Source organism: Setaria viridis, chromosome 5 (genome assembly GCF_005286985.2).
Source record: "Setaria viridis chromosome 5, Setaria_viridis_v4.0, whole genome shotgun sequence".
Taxonomy (NCBI): Eukaryota; Viridiplantae; Streptophyta; class Magnoliopsida; order Poales; family Poaceae; genus Setaria; species Setaria viridis.
The window spans coordinates 11035903-11049826 of record NC_048267.2 but is presented as its reverse complement, the minus strand read 5'-3'; the positions used below and the strand labels follow the sequence as shown (position 1 = coordinate 11049826).

The 13924-nt window shown below is 48.1% G+C and overlaps 3 protein-coding genes and 1 pseudogene across 4 annotated transcripts; 1 reads left to right on the top strand and 3 right to left on the bottom strand.

Annotated features, from left to right (window-relative positions):
• Positions 1-1236: 1236 nt before the first annotated feature.
• LOC140222782 (uncharacterized) lies at positions 1237-2578 on the bottom strand (annotated as a pseudogene).
• Positions 2579-3178: 600 nt separating this feature from the next.
• LOC117857828 (hexokinase-8) lies at positions 3179-7225 on the top strand. The gene is made up of 9 exons (XM_034740701.2): positions 3179-4111; positions 4930-5080; positions 5152-5337; positions 5571-5645; positions 5730-5885; positions 6013-6111; positions 6196-6326; positions 6521-6602; positions 6688-7225. Exons 1-9 carry the CDS (start codon positions 3921-3923, stop codon positions 7021-7023), a joined length of 1407 nt encoding a protein of 468 aa, XP_034596592.1. The 5' UTR covers positions 3179-3920; the 3' UTR covers positions 7024-7225.
• Positions 7226-7569: 344 nt separating this feature from the next.
• LOC117857831 (proteasome subunit beta type-7-A-like) lies at positions 7570-10200 on the bottom strand. Its single transcript, XM_072293916.1, has 6 exons — positions 10072-10200; positions 9226-9289; positions 8613-8665; positions 8341-8439; positions 7766-7856; positions 7570-7643 (listed from the first exon to the last, which is right to left on the bottom strand). The coding sequence occupies exons 1-6, from the start codon at positions 10198-10200 to the stop codon at positions 7570-7572; spliced, it is 510 nt and encodes a 169-aa protein (XP_072150017.1).
• A 946-nt stretch (positions 10201-11146) lies between these two features.
• Positions 11147-13477, bottom strand: LOC117857829 (auxin-responsive protein IAA16). Of its 2 annotated transcripts, none has more exons than XM_034740703.2 (6): positions 12622-13475; positions 12443-12524; positions 12051-12355; positions 11800-11953; positions 11628-11691; positions 11147-11515 (listed from the first exon to the last, which is right to left on the bottom strand). In XM_034740703.2, exons 1-6 carry the CDS (start codon positions 12710-12712, stop codon positions 11435-11437), a joined length of 777 nt encoding a protein of 258 aa, XP_034596594.1. In that variant the 5' UTR covers positions 12713-13475; the 3' UTR covers positions 11147-11434. The 2 variants fall into 2 exon arrangements, 1 of the variants encoding a protein (XP_034596594.1); XR_004640874.2 differs by having other exon boundaries at positions 11439-11515; positions 11767-11953; positions 12622-13477.
• Between the last annotated feature and the right edge of the window lie 447 nt (positions 13478-13924).

Genomic DNA, 13924 nt, shown 5'->3' with positions numbered 1-13924 from the left:
TCGGACTACACTGAAGGAGCTTTGCAGCTCGGCTTTTTTCCCTCTAGCGGTCACAATCCACGACGACGCGCGGCGCGGCTAAAATCCAGGAGCACGCAACGCCATCGCTCTCTCTCCCGTGTCCACGCGCCCACGCGCTGCGCCCCCCACGATGCTGAAATCAGCGGGGCTCGCGGACCCATCGGTTCATCGAGTGCGCCGCTGTTCAAACTTGAAACTCCGGCGCGTCGGGTACGGACGCGCTCTCGTCTTGTGCACCACGACGAGTCCATCTCCACGACCACGACGGCCGAAGCAATCCGTACGTGCCTGGTGGGCTGGACGGAAGGTGGAAGGCTGCCAGGCCGACAGTCGTCTCTGGGCCATGCGAATGTATTGGAGCAAAATGGGCCGGAAATTTAGCCGCGTGCTCCTGGATTTTAGCGCCAGGTTTTGTACTTTTGTGTGGGTGGTGGTGGGTTCGAACTTTCGAATGTAGTGGAGCAAAATGGGCCGGAAATTTCAAAATGGTCTAAGGAGATCTGCATCCTAATGTATAAAGCACGAGGGGATCAGGGGAAAGTGAAGGACATAGACTATCAATCAATAAGGCATGCTGTTTTTCACCCTCTTAAGGCCATGTTTACCCCAAAAGTAGCAACGACCGTCAATCGTCAGCATGTCTTCACTGGTATAGGTTTTTCAGCCTTCTGAAAGGTACTCCCTCCATCCCAAATTACTATTTATTTTATCTTTTCTAGATACATACTTTTTGATATGCACCTAGATATATACTATGTTTAGATACATAAGTAAAAGTGATGTATCTAGAAAAACCAAAATAAATAGTAATTTGGGATGGGGGAGTACACAATAAGCAATTTTCAAGCATCCGAGATAAAGAACATACCCTGATTCCATAAAGAATGACAGCAAAAATGCTTCCATAAAGTATGGGTGTGGTAGAGCATAATAGAGTTGGTGACCAATGTTAGAAAGTTTGAAATTATCCCTTAATACATGTAATGTATTTTTTTGAAGCGATTAATACATGTAATGAAAGAATGCCCAAAGAAAGAACTTAAGCCATCATAGGAAATTAACGCCGCAGGGCAAATAATGATACAACCAAGAAAAACATCCAGTGAGAAATAAACAGGCATGCATAGGGGCATATGGCATTTGAATTTGCAGCTAAATGAGTTCTTAATAAGGAACTTACTGCGAAATTGGTTAAAAGGTGCCAATGGGACTTTCTTATATCGATAGAAGAGTGAAGCCAAAGGGAGAGAACCCATGTGATGAACTGGAAATCTTAAAGTCCTCCCGCCGGCTGGACACTGCAATCGTCTGCTTCACCGCTAGCAGGGCTTCCTTCGATGTTTCCAGGATTGAAGTGTCCTCAGTTTCATAGGTTTTCAATTTTACAAGCAACTTTCTCGGAAACCACTCATTGTAGTCCCTGTTAAAATCAAAGCTGTGGGTGTCAATCCAAAGACTCAGCGAGCAGAAGTGTTCGTCATCCAGGGAACAGAAGCATGGCCGTGCATCAACTTCATGCTCTTCTATTTCACCGGGAGCGCATCGACAGATAACTTAAGAGCATCGTCCCTGCCAGAAGGCGCGACGCAGATGGAATAAGCGTTAAGGGGCCCATTCTCCTTAGACATGGCAAGGAAGATGCACCCGTGCCTGACAGCACAGCCGATGAAAGGCAGCCTCTCGTCGTCAACCTTGTGCCACTCGTGCGAATCAGTGTCAAGCGCATGAGTCCCCCAAGGCTGATTGAACGATACTACAATGTAGCGTCCGACCACCGCGTACGACCAGAGTTTCACAAAAGGCAGTATGGTGTACTCTATCGGATGGAGCTTCCAAGGTAAGCAGGCCGGAATCGGCACCTCGCTCCAGCAGCAATCCTCAAGGTAAGAGCAGCCACCGCCGACGGTGACGACTCTGGACTTGGAAAGATCGAGCACCTCGAACCAGGGCGGGAACTTGGACATGGCGTACACCCTGTCCCCCACGATCGTCAGGACAGGGCACCACTTCGCTGATGACTTGAGGCGCGGGCCCTGGATGGAAACCTTCGTCTCGGTGTCGAAGATGACGGTGTCGCCGTGGTCGCCCCCGACGCCGACGATCCACGCGCGGCGGCTTGACCGCACGGAGGTGAAAACCTTCCCGCCGGCGTTAGTCTCCAGGCTCCCGAGCCGACGCAGGCGGCGGCGTCTGTCATCTCGTACACGCTGAAGGGCTTGCGAGACCTAGACCAGTCCCAGTAGCACGCCACAAGGTAGATCGACGGACCTCGCCCCTCGTCCGAGCCATCGCCGGCGTGCGTTTCTTCCGTCGGCCGCCGTTCCCCGTCGCCCTTCTCCTGCGAGACACCTCCGGTGATCCGCTTCTGCCCTTCCCGAGTGAGGTTTCCTTAGTCTATTTCTCCGGCGATTTCGGGATCCGGAATCTCAATCTGGTCGGGGACTTCCGCTTCTTCTGGCCCCGGATGTGCTTCTGGCTTGGGCTTAGCTGCGGAAACCTCGGCCCTTCTTCCTCCATGACGGTCCCGCGTCTTCCTCTTCCTCTTCCCGCGCCCCATCGCTGCTACGGTCGGGTTTGGAACTTTCGAAGCGGAAGGGATAGCAATGTGGTACGGCAACAGGTGATGGCGGGCGGCAGATTCCTACTCAGATTCCTACAGTGGAGGCGAGAACAGACACGTCCTGGCCGTTTGCCGTTCGACCTCGCAAGACGAGCCGAGTATTACATATTCTAATTGTGGGCTAGGCCCTAGAAAGCGTCTTCCTTTCTCTTCTTCCTGGGCTTGAAAAGTTCGGTAGGTTTGAGTGGGCTCATTTTTGGGCCTAAAACATCTGCGGCCCATCACCACCCTGCCGGCCCGAGCCACCCTGATTTCAGTACGTGACGTACATCTGTACATGCAGTGCGTAGACAGACAGCGGCTGGCAATGCAGGCGTGCACGACACATGTTTTGTACTTTTGTACTCCGACGATCCCTCGCTACCTGTTTCCACCAAGTGGGACACGGGGCCAAGTTACGTGCCACGTGTCCTCGCCCTTTGTCCACGTTTCACCTCCTCCAGGAAACAGCCCACAAATCCCTCTCCCTTTTCTCTCCCACGAAGCAGTAACCTCACTACTCATCAGAGGAGTACTCGAGCTGCACTCAAGTCTTCCACAAACCCACCGAGCCGAGCTCGCACGCACGGGCACGGCCACCGAAACCACCGCCACAGTGGCAGAGAGCCTTTCCCCTCCACAGTTCCACTCATCCCAAGTCAGGTGGCCAGTGGCCACATACATCCGCGGTGAGGGCGAGCATTCCCGGCCAACTTCTCCTTTCACCCCCACGCCGACCTGACGCAGAAGACTCCATGTGATCCCCAACCCAATCCGCCGACCGGCTCGCCCCTGGATGGAATCTATTCCCGGAGAGCGCTAGCATGATCCGCCCCTGCGCATGTCGCTCTGCAGGTCCCGAGAAGGTATAGCAACAAAACAAGGCCATACCCACCCACACAGGAGCACACGCGGCGCCGCCGTCCTTTTCCTGCCTTTTCCCCCCGTCCAGCACTCCAGTTGATCAATCAGTCGCCAAAAGCTTGCCAAATTTCACGTGTCTCGCTGTCTTTTGATGAGGATCCATAAATCGCTGTTCCGAACCCCAAATATTCCACACTTTCACATTTTCATCCCCAAGAAAATCCCGAGGATCCTGACTTTCGCTTGTTGCTTGCCTTTCCCCTGATCGAGCTGGTCTGAGCTCTTCGATGTCCTGCCATTTCTCCCCGGTTTCTTGAGCATCTTCCTTCGGTTCTCCAGTATAAAAATCCCGCCTTTTGCTACCTTCCTGCCTGTTCCCTCCCCGTTCGAGTTCCCGGATCCAAGATTCTAGATTGGCGAGTTGGGAGTTGGGGTCATGGCGGCAGCCGAGGCCGTGGCAATGGCGGAGCAGGTGGTGGCGGACCTCCGGGAGAAGTGTGAGACGCCGCCGGAGCTGCTGCGCGAGGTGGCGTCGGCGATGGCCCACGAGATGGGCGCGGGGCTGGAGAAGGATGGCGGGAGCAGGGTCAATATGCTTCTCTCCTACGTCGATAAGTTACCAACAGGGTTAGTGTCTCTGCTTTCTTGTCTGATCAGAGGAAGCTTTGGCGCTCTGCTACTAGTTTGGTTTTAGCTATAGCTGGATAATAAAACGTTTCTAGGATCACCTGATATTATTCTTGCATGCTTGTCACCACTAATTTCAAGAACAAAGTACCAAGTTGTTATTTGATCTGATTTTCTTGGTGAAAATTTGATATGAATAAATTACAGCAGTACAACACAATATAATTTGGTTCCACCGACTTATTTTTAGCACCCGTCACATCGAATGTTTAGATACTAATTAGGAGTATTAAACGTAGACTATTTACAAAACCCATTACATAAGTGGAGGCTAAACGGCGAGACGAATCTATTAAGCCTAATTAGTCCATGATTTGACAATGTGTTGCTACAGTAAACATTTGCTAATGATGGATTAATTAGTCTTAATAGATTCGTCTCGCCGTTTAGCCTCCACTTATGTAATGAGTTTTGTAAATAGTCTGCGTTTAATACTCCTAATTAGTATCCAAACATTCGATGTGACACGTGCTAAAAATAAGCAAAGGAACCAAACGCCCCCTGATACGACTAGGAAAGAAATTACGTTCTCATGGTCAATTGACTGCGCTCCTGTTTAGCATGAAACGTTGATTCAGCCAGTGGCGGAGCTTGGCAAGAAATTCAGAGGGGGGCCAAACTAGAAGAAGCATGGTTAATTTTGTGCTTTTGTTAGTATAATCTAAGGGTGGTTGGCAAAGATTGCAGATTTCAATGCAAATTTATCCTTGTCTTGAGTGCGCCATTACAATTGTTTACTTTTATACTACTGAATTCAGGAGAGAGGAAGGTTTGTTCTATGGATTGGACCTAGGAGGAACAAATTTCCGTGTCTTGAGGGTGCAGTTGGGTGGGATTGAGAAGCATGTTGTTAACCGTGAGTCCAGAGAAGTCAGTATTCCTCCACAGTTGATGTCAGGGAGCTCCTCGGTAAGTATAGATGTTCAGATTCAGTTACCGCGGTTGATTTGGATCTGACATATGCATTTGCAAAATGTTAGGAGCTTTTTGGTTTCATTGCTTCTGAATTGGCTAAGTTTGTTGCTGATGAGGAGAAGTGCGCTAACGTATTATCAAATGGAAAAAAGCGAGAGCTAGGGTTCACATTTTCATTCCCAGTGAAGCAACGTTCAGTTGCTTCGGGTACCCTTGTCAAGTGGACAAAGGCATTTTCCATTGATGATGCTGTAAGTCTCCATGTGCCCATGAGCCAAGTCTTCGTTCATTGTAAAAATCATGTCTACTAAGCACCTCAAAGATCCTGCATTGCTGGCTTGCTGCTACCTTATGATCGTAATGATTTTTTCTATTCTGAAGCTGCTTTAGTAACTGTGTTTGTTGGATCAATTATCTGCAGTGAAAGTTATGAACTTGGTTGTTTATTGAAAACCTTCCATCACATTAATTTCTCTGAAATCAGGTAGGTGAAGATGTTGTGGCTGAATTGCAAACAGCTATGGAGAAGCAAGGTCTCGACATGCATGTGGCTGCACTGGTGAGTGTCAACAGATTTTGTATATCGGATTGCCTTCAATAAATCAAGCAATTTGTGGTTTCAACAGATCTTTTGATGAAGCAGATTAATGATGCTGTTGGAACTCTAGCTGGAGCAAGATACTATGACAGAGATGTTGTTGCTGGTGTGATATTTGGAACTGGCACAAATGCAGCATATGTTGAGAAGGCAAACTCCATTCCAAAATGGGAAGGTGAATTGCCCAATTCGGGGGATATGGTAAGCTTTGAGGCCATTATTTTCACTAAACTATTAGTAACCAGAGAATACATCTTTGTTAGATTGTGCTACTTTTTATAAAAAATAATTTGTAAATAACTTCTTTACTGCTTTTCCTGTGTCTCAGGTTATCAACATGGAATGGGGTAACTTCTGTTCATCCCATCTTCCTGTCACTGAATATGATCGAGAGTTAGATAAGGAGAGCTTAAATCCGGGAGAGCAGGCAGGTCTATCCGTATAGAAGATGAAGTCCTTTTTTCATACTGTTGGTTTCTCATGTAGCTGTCTTGCTTTCGACTCCTTTCAGATCTACGAGAAGTTAATGTCAGGAATGTATTTAGGCGAAATTGTAAGGAGGGTTCTCCTTAAAATGTCGTTGCAATCCTCAATTTTCGGCAATATTGATCACACTAAGCTCAAAACCCATTTCCTTTTGCGGTATGTTGTCTGCTTGGCTTCTATGTAGTTTATGCTGATGTTATAATCAGGAATTAGGGATGCAAAACATTGATTTTAAATGCATGTTTCTGTTGGTACTTCGTCAAATTTGATGTTCTAATTGAACAGACCCTGAAATTCAATTCAACCTTGACTTGTGCTGATAAATGTTGGTTTCTGTGGTTCACACACAGGACCCCACATATTTCTGCAATGCACCATGATGAAACGCCTGATCTCAAGATTGTTGCTGAAAAACTGGAAGAAAACCTAGAGGTATGTTGACTTGGTGATCTCTGTGCCACAGTTTTGTTCCTTTGCCTGATGTAACAGAGTTAAGATAATATGTGCTCATGTGCAGATAACAGGTACATCCTTGGAGACTCGAAAATTGGTCGTCGAAATTTGTGATATCGTGGCAAGAAGGGCAGCCCGGCTGGCTGCTGCAGGTCTTGCAGGGATCCTCAAGAAGCTTGGGAGAGATGGCAATGCCCAGGAGCAACGATCAGTCATCGCCATTGATGGAGGACTGTTCGAGCACTACACCAAATTCCGCGAATGCTTGGAGATCACACTGGGCGAGTTGCTTGCAGAGTATGCCTCCAAGTCAGTGGCCGTCAAGCATGCAGATGACGGTTCAGGAATAGGTGCTGCCCTGATTGCAGCTTCGCAATCTCAGTACAGAAATGTTGAGTGATATAGCAATAGCTGGCAAAAGTATTTGCCACACATGTAGGGAAGATTAACTAGCAAAGCAGCTGGAATTTCTTTCCCACATCTTAACAGTCCAGTATGTGCAGTTCACAATGCTGGAGCTGAAGCAATCTGTAACCGAAACGAGGCTTGACGAAGTGACTTTGCATAGTTCCAATAACAGCGGAGTTGCAGAGATTTTCTAATCATGAAATCTCATAACTTTTGACCTTTTAACCATTTATTTTATGCATGAACCATCGGCTGTAAAATTGCTGAACAAGATGATTTCCACTTTCTTTTCTCTCATCCTTATCGAAGCTACACAAAGACGCCCATGTTAAATCTAGTAACAAGCATGGATTTTGGATAATAGTTAACGCTGGCAAATGCACCAAGCTTTTCTTTAAAAAATGTGCTCAAAGCACCATTAAGCGTTAATCCAGCACTTGCAACAAAGAAAAAGTAGAAGTGATTCCTTCATTGCTTAAGTTCCCTATAAACATATAGTCTGGCCACAGATGTAGAGCCAGCATACATGATCAATTGATCATTCTTCCATAGCATCACCGGCGGTAACCTCACCCTTTGGTTTCAATGGAGTGATCTTCGTCGACAGTACCTCTGCAAAGTGCAAACAAGAGAATGAGCTATAGTTCTCAAAGCCTTATGTGCTAATAACATGAAACACCAAAACTATTTCCAAAAAAAACATGAAACACCAAAGAAGTGATGCAAGTTCTTACCAGTCTGTCCCTGGACAAAGCTGTATCCCTTGGAGCTGACGTAAGTCCTTGGATTTGGCAGCTCGTGGTTCCTCAAATATTCAGTTTTACCCTGGAAACATCAATAAGACACTTGTCAGATAAAGTCCAAGCTGAGTCACAAACATTCCCAGCCTCTGTATTGGACCATTGTGGCAATACTTCTAGACTCCCTGGTATGCCTTTACACTTTGATGCTACTACTGGATATTGGCGAACATTTGCACATCTAGACATCATTCAATCATTCAATGTGCTTGTGAAACAGTCCTAGTAAAGGAATTATGTCCATCATTCGATGCGCTTGTGAAACAGTCCTAGTAAAGGATTTGTGTTCGTCAAGCATGCCCCATAGGCCATACATGACACAAGTTATCACTGATCAAACAAAACTATATCAAAATTTTCTGTGATACTATTGATCCTTAATCGTAAGCATTTTGCTTCCTTTGTTTCTTGAGGCCTTGCAGGACAATCACATCACTACCTTCGTAAACTCTACAGAACATGGCATTTTAATCACATGCAGCTCGTCGTATATAGCCATACGCCTATACCTCGGTGATTACACAGACATCGACATTGCTGCCACTACCCAAGTCATTGTAGATACCAGCACGAATTGCTTCTGATACAAGTTGTATTCCCTCCTCCCTCTGGCCAATTAGACAACAGAAGTCAGAATTTTTTAAAAAGCAAAAGTTCTCAAATAAAAAAGAACCAAGTGCCTCCACTCAAGAGAAACAATAGTGCTAAGGGTTTGACACAAAAAAAAAGGAAATATAAAGAGAAAAATATTCTGCATAGCTTAAAATGTTGTGGCACTTACTGTCAGACCTTCTTTGTACTTTGATTCAGAAACTGACATTGCAGCAAGGGACCCTGAACCCATTGCGGCAAATGGTAGTGTCTGTTGAGCCATGTGGATAGACCTGTGCGTGACAAAGTCAACGATGCCATATTTGAATCTTTCTTTGTGGTGGATCAGGCAAATAATTGTACTCACTGTGTGTAGATGTGGTCCAGTACAATCAACTCCACCAAGAACAAGGGCAGCGCTAATATGACCTTGATATCTTCAATCAAACAACATACCAAGTCAGATGTCAACTCCAAACTGAAATTGATCGTAGTACTACTTAACATACACAAGAACTTTCGAGTGTGAGAGAGCGAGGATGACCTAAAAAGGTGTGACTTTAAGAGTGTAAGAGTTGTTACAACTCTTGATTCACGAGCAGTTGCATATCGGTGGAGCTCCAGCTGGGAACTAACCATATCTAGGGAAAAAAGGTATAATAATTATCTTCTTGTCAATGAAACAGATGACATGCAACAAACAAGTGCAGTATGACTAATCCTACCTGTTACGGCCTCCGTATCAGCAGCAGTTCCTGCTCCACAGCAATAGATATTTGGTGCCATATAATGAATTTTCTCACAGTTCTTGTCAGCAACTATAGGTCCCTCAGTTGCCCGTGTGTCTGCCCCAAGAACAACACCATCCTAGAAAACAACATACAATGATCCAAGGTATATATCACACAAATGCGCAAGGCATATATGTGCCTAAAAGGTAAAACCATAATGCACATGGAAAGAACAGAAAGCGTATGAGTAGTTCTATCAATCAGCTGCATGCCAACTTGCCAGCCAGTGCATCAAATTAAAAATTTACACCAGCTAATTTCCTGGCTATGCCGTGTCATAAACTATAACATGCAACAGATAAATATGCTGAAGTATTTGGAATGGAGCGCGGAGATTATTCACAGCATTAACTATCCTTCCACCCTAAGCAACAGTTGTTAAATACTTTAATCTGTGAATTAAGATTTAAAGTGAAGGTGACTTGGATGATAGCCCTTATATATTAAGGAGCTCAACTTCACAAGCACATATCATTGTTAAATGGCATTATCAAGAGATGAGATAAAATGATAACCATTGATGTTTGTTCACAATGAAGTTGCTCAGACTGGAAGGTGGCTCTATTTTCCTGACATCTAAAAATCACTAATACTGAATGGAATGCAGGCTATTAAAACAACTCAACTCTGCTACCGGCACATAATGAGAGGATCAACTAATCTGCCATATCGCTATCCAAAAAAAAAAAGTAAATTGATTAACGGATGAAATTCCTACTTCATTACTTATGCAGTACTTTCAGGCTTATGGAACCTGATTTACCGGAAGCAGGGCTTCTCCCTACTATATCCCCTTAAAAATAATTTGAATCGCATTCAGAAGATATCAAGAAAGCAGTGGATATATCCCATACATACCGCAAAAACTAGACCGACAATAGTAGTCCCAGTCTTTCTGAAACCAGGACCCTTGAGGCCCTCCTTCTCCAGCATGCCATTCCTCAGGCACAGATCAAAGCTGAAGCCTCCCTTGGCAGGGACATCCATTGACACAACCATCCTGCACAGCGACCAAAACACTTCAGTAAACCTTATCCTAGGCTTCCCTTATGGCGTTACAACTTCGCTTCAATTCCAGCAATGAGGCTATGCAAATAAAATTCCAGTAATGCTTGCTGTTCCGTTTTTTCCGTTTATAGACTCAGATTACATGGGCAGCGGTCTTTAACTCAATCTCACCACCACTCAAACAACATACGCGAAAAATAATAACATCTAAAATCGAACAACATCTAAAATAATAACAAAATCGAAAAAAACAACGAAGGGAGACATCTTATGAACTTCTTAGGCAAATCCTCCAGAGCATACATAAGAACCGCACTTTCAACATACGCGAATCGATCAGATGAATGGAAACCTAACTATCGAGGAAACCTAGCACCTTCACCTGCTTTGTTCCGCCAATGGCAACAGAATCCAAGCACGGAAGCGGGAACAGCACAGGGGCAAGGCAAACCCTACCTCGCCATGCGAACCGTCCGTACATGCCAAAAAAAAACGCGTATAGAAACGGAGATGGCGCGCGACCGCACATGAGAACGGATTCAAATCAGACGTGCAGCGAAGAAGCAACCAACTCGGGCCCCGTCTCGAGGTCGGGTCGACGGCAGCAGCACAGTTTGGGGAAGAAGAGAAAAACAGAGGCGAGGGGGTTACAGGGTCTACTCGTGACGGTCCAGGGCCGTGCGATTGATCGCGAAGATTCGTGCCGCACGGTGGGTGGGCTGCCCTCGCCGCGTGCTGTTAGTTGGGCCGGGATAGTATTTTGCCCTCGTAACGGGCCGAAGGCCGAGCTCGTGCGATGTTCGGTTCCACTCAAACGATACAAGTTCAGAACATCAGAATTCAGATTTCACCTATGATCTTCAGAACTGACTCCACTTTCAGGATCAACCAGCACGAGACGCTACAATTAGACGCACGCATACAGTTTCGCATTGCGCCACCGCCCACCGAGATGGCCTGCCATTGATTCAATTAGACCATAGATTCATGAACAGGTCCTGCTACCATTGCTGCTGTTTGGAGCACAAGCAGCACTAATATTGCATTACATGACCCTAATACCGTCATGGCTTTGTTCCCTCCCTCTCATATACTAGTACCCACTACTATTAGCAGCAACACAGAAAGACATCAAAAAAAGGCCAGAGGCCGAGAGGCAGGCAGGCCAGGCCAATCCTCCACTTGGGATTGTGACTTCTCTACAAGCTGGTGATCAGGTGATGCGTGGAGCAGAGCATGGTTCAGCTGTTCGGCAGTCGGCTGCAGCCCTCTTCCTGCCCCCGCCTGCTCTCAGCTGCAAAAAAGAAGAGAACCATATGCGTGTCAATTCATTCACTGGTTTGGTTGAACTGATGAACTCGAAAGCAGGAAGCTGTGGGGGTCAAGAAGTTCCACTTGGGACTCACCGACGAGGCCGGCAGGTCGGAGCTCTTGAGCACGCGCAGCCTCTTCGCGGTGGCCACGAACATCCTGCGGCGGAGGAGAGATGTCAATTGGGCACGTGAGAATTCCATGAAATCGACATCGTGACTGATGCGGACAGACATGCTAGCTGATTTTGATCCCGTTCAGACTTACTCCCAGGGGACGTCGCCGACCAGCACCCGGTCGCCCTCCTCGTCCTCGTACACCAGTGTGTACTCGCCGCCGATCACGGGCTCCTCGGCCTCCTCCCCCGCCGCCTCCTCGCCGCAGCGCCGGCCCACCGCGGCGGCGGGCGGGTCCCTCTGGGCTGCGCAATCGAGGGAATTTTTTTTCTCGCATGATCAAACAACGCGAGCACGCATACACGGTTCTTGGAACAAACGAGGCGGCGATGGAGTACGTACCGGCGAGCAGGCCGCGGAAGAGCTTGCCGACGGCGGCGGAGAGCTCGGCGTAGCCGCCGTACGCCGTGAGGTCCACCTTCCGCCCGATGGGCACTCCGTCCATGTTGATCTTCACGAACAGACCGCCGCCCTTGTGCCCGCCCTCGCCGGCGCCGCCTCCCTTGGCGCCGCGGCCTCCCTTAACTCCGCCGTCCTGATGATGAGCCGACGACGACTGCGGCGACTGCCTGGTGGACGCCAGGTTCCTCCTGAACGACCGCACCGGCGGCCACCCCACCACCGGAGCAGCAGCTGCAGGCCTCACCCTGACAACGGATTATCAAAATTTAACATTTTTTTTCAGAAAGGGAACAGAGAGATCAAAGCTCTGGGACCAGGAAGAAGAAGCCAACCTTGCCTTGGAGCCATCGCTCCCTTTGGTGGCCTGGAGAGCAAAAGCAGCAGCGTCACCGGGATCCTCGCCGGCGTCCAACCCTGAGGCCGCCAAGGAAACAGAGGCGTCAAGATCAGAACACGGAGCTGCTAGCCATTTGCAACAGAAGAAACAAGAAGCAGTTCTTGGCAAACTAACCTGATGAGGTCTTGGCGAAGTAGGCCGGGAGGCCAAGGCTGAGCTCGAGGCCGCTGTCCGCGGTCTCCCCGAGCCGGCCCCGCCATGCCATGGTCACCGCCCTAGTATCTCTCTCCCTCACCTCAGGGCTCAGGCCGTGCAGAGCAAGCTCACCAACAGAAGGAAGCTCACGGTCACGGGTCACTCACACAAGCAGGAGCAGAGCACGGAGCAGGAGAGGCAAGCAGGAGTGGAGCGGATTTATAAATGGGAGATGGCGACCGGCGAGGAAAGGCTGCCCCCTGCCTGGCAGGCCAGCGAGAAGAAGAGAGCGGTGAACAGGGCAGGGGGAGGACAGGGCAGAGCACAGGTGCTGCTCCGCGCGGCGCCCGAGGTGACCAAAAGGCGGCAAGGGTTTGCGAGCAAGGGACAAGGCTCGAGTGCTTTCAGGCCCTGACCGAGCCCTGAGCATTCAAAGCTGCAGGTGAGCAAGGTCTGAGTCGCACACTCGCACGGAAAGAGAGCTCCTCTCTCTCTCTCTAGCTCGCAGCTCGGTCGCTGACTCGCTGGCCGCCTGCACGGTAGCTAGAAGCTAGGGTAGGGTGTAGAGATAGGCGAGGAACAAGGTCTAAAGTGCAGGGCAAGATTCCAAGGTCGGAGCAGGAGCGAGCAGGCACCGGGAAGGGAAACGGGAGCATCGATCCTCCCCACTCAGGCACTCACGCAGGACGGCAGGAGGACGAAGCAGCTAGCTAGCGATGGGCGATGGTCGTTGGCCGCCCCGCCAAGCAACGGTTGCCTGCCAATTGATCACTCTCCCTCTCTGCCAAGCGTCAGGAGCCAGGAGTGCGATGAGCGTGTTGTGCTGCTCTCTTGCTGCCCTTATAAACCGGAGGAAAAGTGGAGCGAATCTGCTCGACGGCATCGCTTTATCCTTCCGTGTTCTTTCTTTTTGCATTATATGAATCCTACCGGGGGTACAAACGGATCTTCACATGATCATATCTGAGGTTGCAAAGTACATTGTATTCATTTTCTTTTACGTGGAGTAGTAATGAAATAGTTTTTTTTTTAAAAAAACAGAACATGTGGAGAAAGAAATGAATCACTCTAAGAAAATAAAGAATCTGTTTTGGAAAAAAGAAGAAAATTGAGGGAAAATGTTGGCTTTGTTGTCACATGCAAGTAGTAACAAAAGACCTGTCTAACCTTTGGTCCTGTTTGGCACGAACAACTCGAATATGAGTTGCTGATGAGGCAGCTCGGTGGCCGCTGGGTCCCGCGCGTGATCACAGTAGATGCATTCGAGTGAATGTGACAAAAA

Excerpts from the sequence above, each read along its gene's own strand:
- LOC117857828 (XM_034740701.2), top strand. The coding sequence starts at position 3,921 with ATGGCGGCAGCCGAGGCCGTGGCAATGGCGGAGCAGGTGGTGGCGGAC. Across the intron at positions 5,646-5,729 it reads ACATGCATGTGGCTGCACTG|ATTAATGATGCTGTTGGAAC; the intron begins GTGAGTGTCAAC and ends TTGATGAAGCAG. Across the intron at positions 6,327-6,520 it reads AAAACCCATTTCCTTTTGCG|GACCCCACATATTTCTGCAA; the intron begins GTATGTTGTCTG and ends GTTCACACACAG.
- LOC117857829 (XM_034740703.2), bottom strand. The coding sequence starts at position 12,712 with ATGGCATGGCGGGGCCGGCTCGGGGAGACCGCGGACAGCGGCCTCGAG. Across the intron at positions 12,356-12,442 it reads AGCGATGGCTCCAAGGCAAG|GGTGAGGCCTGCAGCTGCTG; the intron begins GTTGGCTTCTTC and ends ATCCGTTGTCAG. Across the intron at positions 11,954-12,050 it reads CTTCCGCGGCCTGCTCGCCG|CCCAGAGGGACCCGCCCGCC; the intron begins GTACGTACTCCA and ends TCGATTGCGCAG.
- LOC117857831 (XM_072293916.1), bottom strand. The coding sequence starts at position 10,200 with ATGGATGTCCCTGCCAAGGGAGGCTTCAGCTTTGATCTGTGCCTGAGG. Across the intron at positions 9,290-10,071 it reads TTGTCGGTCTAGTTTTTGCG|GATGGTGTTGTTCTTGGGGC; the intron begins GTATGTATGGGA and ends GTTGTTTTCTAG. Across the intron at positions 8,440-8,612 it reads AGTACAAAGAAGGTCTGACA|AGGGAGGAGGGAATACAACT; the intron begins GTAAGTGCCACA and ends CTAATTGGCCAG.